Source organism: Dipteris shenzhenensis, chromosome 23 (genome assembly GCF_047967505.1).
Source record: "Dipteris shenzhenensis isolate YYH24624 ecotype China chromosome 23, Dip_SZ_1.0, whole genome shotgun sequence".
Taxonomy (NCBI): Eukaryota; Viridiplantae; Streptophyta; class Polypodiopsida; order Gleicheniales; family Dipteridaceae; genus Dipteris; species Dipteris shenzhenensis.
The window spans coordinates 24,390,852-24,398,285 of record NC_141618.1 but is presented as its reverse complement, the minus strand read 5'-3'; the positions used below and the strand labels follow the sequence as shown (position 1 = coordinate 24,398,285).

General features: G+C 40.2%; 1 protein-coding gene across 2 annotated transcripts; it reads left to right on the top strand.

Moving 5' to 3' along the window:
• The first annotated feature begins 265 nt into the window (after nucleotides 1-265).
• LOC147887149 (uncharacterized) lies at nucleotides 266-1,278 on the top strand. Of its 2 annotated transcripts, XM_087395008.1 has the most exons (3): nucleotides 266-316; nucleotides 484-572; nucleotides 811-1,278. In XM_087395008.1, the coding sequence occupies exons 2-3, from the start codon at nucleotides 507-509 to the stop codon at nucleotides 1,192-1,194; spliced, it is 450 nt and encodes a 149-aa protein (XP_087251134.1). In that variant the 5' UTR covers nucleotides 266-316; nucleotides 484-506; the 3' UTR covers nucleotides 1,195-1,278. The 2 variants fall into 2 exon arrangements, with proteins under 2 accessions (XP_087251134.1, XP_087251133.1); XM_087395007.1 differs by lacking the exon at nucleotides 266-316 and having other exon boundaries at nucleotides 389-572.
• Nucleotides 1,279-7,434: the final 6,156 nt, after the last annotated feature.

Sequence of the window (7,434 nt, the reverse complement as noted above, 5' to 3'; positions counted from 1 at the left end):
AGGCCATTAATGAGAAGCCCAAACTTTGTGGTTTCTACTCAACTCCTCTAGACAAAGGCCCACCAACAATGATAAACTTCTAGCAATCTTTCAGTGAGTGATCATCTTCATCTTGGATTGGTATTCAAGGTTCTCTTATTATAGTTTTTTAATTTGGCCACTTACCTAGATTCCAACATATCTTGATACACATTTAGACAAATCATTTTGAAGATGCCGAGGTCCCTTTAAATTATGGATGAATTCTTATATTTGGAGGAGGCAGTCTTAAAGAAAGCAGGATTCAAGCGAGAGGCGTAAGGTCATACGATTCTAGGTAGTGTCTGTAGACTGATATAGATGTTTTATCTTCCTGTTGTTGTGCTCCATGCAATTACACACGTTTTGTTTCTGTAGGATTGTTGAATTAACAGCAGCTATATTGATATATAAGACGCAACCTGCTTTTTCTTCACCGCACTCACAGAATGGCTTCTGCTGCAGCATTCCTCATCTTCGTCGTCGTAATGGCTTCTGAGTTCAGCCGCACTACAAGTCAGGGGACTATATTTAACTGCCCCATATTAATAGAGGTGAGATTTTCCTGCACCTTAATCATTGATTTATCTGGTCAGTTGCAAATGGTATTGATGGGTACAGTCATATTGTGCATCATGATGCTTGCTAATTTTGATTGTTGATTGATGGCAGCGATGATTCGAACCCTGTGAAGATGCCTTTAGTCTAATTGGTTGTTGATTAATGGCAGTGATGGCTTAATTTTGATTGTTGATTAATGGTAGTGATGGGTCTTGTTGATTAATGTCGCAGTATTGCTCGGGCGATTTGTCTACAGCTTGCACCAATGCGACTCTGGACGTTGCCAATCTCACCGCAAGTTGTACCGACGACAGTGGGGTGTACGAGACCAGCTCGCTTGACCTCGACGAGCATGTTTGGTTCGGAGCCTACGATTCCCAACTTCATTGTGTTTCGGGCTCCGGCAATTTCACCTCGTCATGCTCCAACACGACGATCAGCGATGGCCATATCCTGTATGCATACTGTAACGAAACGTCGACTGACATCATAGAGGTTAGCATGGATCTAGATTGCTGTGTTACCGATGATGCCGGAGCGTTAGGCTGGACTTGCGTTGTGGGTGCAAATGCTATCCCCATGCCCATTCCTACTCTTGTCACAGCCAAGCGCTAGCCTCCAAGTCCGTCACACCGCTACGCATGCACACTTTCGGTCATAAGGCGGGTACGGTGAAACAATAATTCTGTGAGCGAAGCAAAACCAATAAGTAGATGTGAATTCGTTTACGCGTTTGCTTTAGTCTTTTCAGAATTTCCACGTGTACTTGCTTTAAAAAATAACTAAGTTTGCGTGTTCCAAATTTCCATTTATAAAGATTATCCTACAAACTTTACCTTTTACTAATTTAGGGATAGTAGGTCTTGGGACTTCAAAAATCCGTAGCTTTGGATCCAAAAGTGCAATCAACGTGATTCCTACTCCAATATTTTTATATTTCGCGGAAAAAATTCATGTGGAATTCCCTCAATTTGCATAACAGGAGCCCATTATTATTTGTCAAACCCAAGGTTAAGAATTAATTATTAAATTATTTCACACAAAAGGAACTAGTATTATCATCTTAACATGAGGGAGTAAGACAATTTGCATGTTGCACAATTCAAACTTTTCAATTATTTTTTATTTGCTTCACACACGATTATGAATGAGCCATATAACAAAAGATGAGACAACCCACTATAAATACCATAATATGAGACAAGTAATAAATACCATAAAATGATGCCTCCAAATGATCATGTATGCATAGTCACCAATAAAAGTGCCAGCAAATACAAAAAATGTCATGACATTCATACCTAGCATCGTCATCATCATGCAAAAAAGTACAAGGCGACAAAGCACTATGATAATCTACCTTATATGTATCCCTTTGTTCCTGCAAGGGACCAAAGGAATTAAAAATCAAGCAAAATATGTCGATTATCGTTGTCGCTCTCTGCCGGTGTCGTCTTAATCAATGGCTCTTTCCCAGGACGATGCCCAGGATTTGCACCACGAATAGGGGATGGCTAAACACCAGAGCCTGGGGTGCGTATACTATCACATAAAACCTAAAGTAAACACTTCTCTAAAGGCAAGCCTAACCTACAGCCCAGCTTGTACTTCCAATACATAAAGGATTGCTCAAAGATGTTCGAGCTAGTTAGACAAATGTAGCTCTTCACATCATCACCATCATATTGAACATACTAGTCCAAGCCCTCATCTGCACTGATATTCTTGGACAATGACTGGAAGTATGGTTGGCCAAGTTCCTTCTGCAATATCCTAACATGCCATGGAAAGTCTGGAGGTTCTTTTAAGTTTAGGCTCCTACACATACTCAGGGGGTCACTCACAAATATGTAAGCATTGCACACCGGGTTCAATAGAAGGGACTTTGCAAAGCTCTTTTTTATATATTTTGATTGAATTGAAAAATTATGTGTTTTATTCATGAAAAATTCACAGCAGATAAGGGACTTTTAAATTAGACCTTGAATGCATGTGATACAAAGGATTTACATATAGTGAACCCCTCGAGTACACATAATAGTGTCTCCTACTGGGCGTCTCCTATGCCATCCTATATAGGTTTGGTTAGCTTATTTTTAGCCTAGATGCTCTTAGAAGCATATGACATACCAAAGTCCCCTCCTCTCAATTGTATATAAACCAGCTAGGCAAGACTATGACAAGAATCGATCAATCCTAGGAAGGACAACCAAGTCTATATTCCTACCCCTTACGCCTATGATGACGCTGGGTTCAAAGATTTTGAGCATATCAGTGTTCTTGCTTGTTGGTTTGCGTGGCCTTCCCTTGGGCATTTTGGTGACACTGTGAGACAATCAGAAATAAAAATAACAAAAAAAAATTATTATGCACATATCTTAAAACATTATTATTTAATTGCCCCAAAACTTCAAATACTTAGATTGTGTATTGACTTTTATTTTACACAAAAACAATATTTACAACCCCTACTCCCTAAGCTCCCCCCAAGGTCACTTAAACTACCCTTATTCCTTGCCTACGCTACACCACCCACGTCCCTCCCTCCATGCTGCTACATCCCCTCACTATCCCGCCAGCTGCTCCTCACCCTCGACCTGACCCTCCTCCACCTATGTAGTCACCACCCTATTGCATCACCCTCTCACCATCCCTCCATGCTCCTCTGCTAGTTGCTCCTCACCCTTTGCACTCCCCCATAGCTCTTCCACCATCCCTCTATGTAGATGTCACCCTCCACCCTCCCCCACCTATGCACTTGCCACCCTACCTACATCACCTACCTACGCACCCTTTGTCTCCCTATGACACCAACCTGAGACCCCTCTACAAATGGAATTGTGATCTCCACCCTATCCAGTAGTAGATGATGCTCAAAGCAAACAAAAGTGAGCTTTTGTTTACCAACAAGGGATGAATGGAAGGTCATCCATTTGCCCGTGGCATAGAGAAACTTTGTGCTTCCAAAGGAAAAGGATGGGCAAATGGGAATCAGACTAGCACACAGAGACCTCATAGCACTATTAGAATTCCTTCTTTCTGCAACTCAACACCCATGCGACATGAACTCCAAAAATTCTAGAACCTCCCTACCTTTTTTATTTGCATGCATCCCTACCCCTACCTCACATTTGCATGCTATTTTCAAGTAGAGGGACTTCTAGGCTTTGTCCCATTGCAATGTCAGCAATTTCCAAAAAAACCTAGCAAAAAATTGTGGTCACTACAAAGGTCTCAAAGCTATGTGCTTGTTCTTTGCAGCCTAACTATGGATACACTATCCATAGAACATAGCAAAAGACCACATCAACTTGTGCCAACTTACAACTCGACTATACCCTCTATACTTGGTGAGCTAATGCATCTCTTCTCCATCACTATTGGCTCGTGGAATCCTTTTCCGTCAGTCCTCTAGTTTGTTGGACCGAATTAATAAAGAGGTGTGATAGAAGAGACTAGATCTAAGAATAGAACGAGATGAAACCACCTACCAGGGCCTTCCAAATCTCTCTAAATATCCAAACCGACATGACCTGTCTATGTATGGCATCTACCCACACATCTCTATCTAGCATCTAGCATCTTCCCGGCTACATGAAGTATATACATTGTGCAATGCATTATGAAGTTGGAATGCAATCATTTGGTCTTTTCACATAAAGAGTATATCTCTCGCGTCGTCTTGGGGGACAATTATTGAGCTCCATATATCTATGGTGTCATCTCAGGGGAGACATCTTCATCCACACAGTTGTGCTCTTGGGGCCTTTCTACATCCTCATTCATCATGGTGTTCTCAATACATTCCTTACATTTTGCCTCTAGTTTCACATGCACATTTGCATACGTGTCATCTTCATTCTTTCTTTCAAAAAACAATAGCCTGCGATGTGCAGGCTATTGCTTTCTGACATCCATTTCAACCTGTTGGATGCTACTTTCTAACATGGTGCTCCTCACTAGCACTTTATCTCACATGATCTAGCAATCTCCTCTTACAAGCTCTAACAAAATCTATGTCAGCTCCTCTCACATTTTGCTACACAATACACTAGTAAAACTCCTTGTGGAGGGCAAGGTCACACAAGTATTGAGAGAATTGCATAGAAAACATGGCGTACAACTTGAACAACAATAAAAATTATGATTGATTGAACATAACGGTTTCCTCTATGGATAGCTTAGCTTCGACATTTTATTTTTAAACTTATCCCTGAACTTTACTCTAATCTTCCATGAAGATTGGGCACAAACCAATTAATGCTATTTTTTAAAATTTTCAATGTATGGGGGGACATATTAGTCCAATGCCCTTTAAAAGATCATTTGCTTTCACTTTTGCATTAAAAAATGCTTGTTGTACTACTATACTAGGACGTAGTGCCCATGCACTTGTGCACTCTTTTTTTCTTGTGAAAACACCTTTAAGAGATCTTGCTCTAGGGAATCTCAAAGCCCTAGATCAAACTCAAAATTTATAGATCTCATTACAAGGTACATGCCATTTTTCGACAGAAATACCGACATTTTTTATGCTAAATAGTTTTTTTTTAAACGGGCGCAAAGGTCGTTATTTACATCGATATTAACATCGAAAAACATGTGTCACTATATAAGCATGGGTATATAACGATGTTGGTAAAGGTCGGTATATATTGACACTAGTAAAGCATCGGTATATACCGACCCTTAATAGAAGTTAAAAAAACATTTAGTGGGGCAAAACAGGGCTGTTGCGGCCCTATTTTGCCCCACTAATGTTTTTTTTTTTGCATTACAAAAGAACGTTTACAAGCACACAGGTGAGATAAAACTCTCAAACCTTGTTTGTTACAAAATTTCCCTTGTGAAAAGGGTGATACAAAATCGCTCAAACGAGCCAACAAACAAAAGAATATACATGCCAAAGTTTATAAAACCTTGTTTGTTACAAAATTTCCCTTTAAAAAAGGGTGATACAAAATCGCTCAAACGAGATGACAGACAAAAGCATGTATATGCCGAAGTATATACAAATACTACTAATACTACTCATCCGAATCTTTGTTGTCATCATCATGGTTACCCTGGCCTCGTGACCCCTGCCTGATCCTTGGCCCTTGTCACCTCCACCTAATCCCTAGCCCATATCAAAGCCATCTAAGCCAAATCCCTCGAGACCTGCCTCCTCATCACATCACTGCTTGCCTCCACTGATGGGACGTTCGAGCTTGCACCCTAAGAGTGAAACCATATTAATTTGAAATTAGATTGGAACTTAAAGAATAAAACAATTTAGAAAGTGAGATTACAAGTTGGAGTAGACTTATACCAAGCGAGCAGCCACCACAGCCCACCAATCGATGGCCACTCTCTATGGGAGGATTCCTAAGACTCTGAGTGAAGTTTTTCGAGCAAATACCTCTAAAATAAGTAGTCATTTACATGAAGACCATCATTTAATATGCTTTATGTTTAGGGTTTATGGATAATCAAACATGTTTTCCTGATTAGCCATATGACTTGAAGCTCCCACGCCATGATTGATTTTATTTTAGCAAAAAAGTAAAGGCAATGCCTTACCCATGTTTTTGTGAGATAGTCTATTTGAAAAAAACAATCACACTCATGATGGCCAATGAAATAAACTAATGACACTAGAAGCAAACAAACACATCATCTTATACACAACACGTGACTTTAAAATTATCGCATGATGAACATGATTGATTGCTCGAACTAAATCAAATAGACCATTACATTGTCCTCATAGAGGGAAAAAGCAAGCAACAAATTAACCCACAAAAGGGATCCATGTTCATCAATAAAACATTTTCCTACACCAATCGTAAATGTGATCCCTGGTCAATATTCACTCAGAGTCACACTCATCATCTATAAAGATGTTTCTCCTCAACTGATGCTTTGGCTGAGTCTCCTCGCAATGTGGATCATTAACCATAGCCCTTGCGCTCACCTCTGTGTAAATTGGCAACAAACTTTGCCAAAACATTAAAAAAGCATCCACACTCAAATATAAAATTAGACTAACAAATGGTATATTTAAAAGAATAAATGGTCATGCATGTTCTATGTTTCACACACTCATAATCACATTTTAGAAGAACACAAAATGGTCAAGTTCCAATATCAAATGAAGCCTCAAAGCAGCACCAAAAAACAATGTCCATGAATAAATGAAGCACCTTCCAATGTGATAGAAGGTGCTCACTAGTCATCAAAAGGGTTAAGACCAGCATTGGTGTCCACCTCATCATCACCCTATGATGTGATGTCCTCCCTACCCTGTCTGCTAGCACTAAGTAAAGGAATAACATACGAGCGCATCAGTCTATCATCCACATCTAGGGATGCACAATCACGTCCTGTGCTAAGGCATGCCTTTAGCAACGAGGCTATGCCACATCCCAACTCAACATAGATACCCATTGGAATACAAAGCATCTCCAAAAAGCACCAGAGGAAGGTATGGCTCCTCTCCATGTCTCCCCTCAAAGGCATCCCTTCCATGATGGTCCTGACAAAATATGAAGAGGAGAGAGGAGAAGAGTGGAGATGAGGAGAGAGCGCACAGGTAGAGAGCACACCACAAATGACTAACTGTACACTAGATTTAGTTGAAAAAATAGAATATATACAAACCCATTTAGGGTTAGGGTTAGGGTTAGGGGATCTAACCCTTTCCTTTATAGCACTCTATAAGGTTAGTGCTATGCACATATGATCACGTGATGGTGCTATGCACACATGATCACATGATGTTGAGTGTGAACTCTCAACACCTTCCCTCAAGATCAACATCATGAAGTAGGCCTTCCCTCAAGATGATGATTCTGGGGAATCGAAGAAGGACTG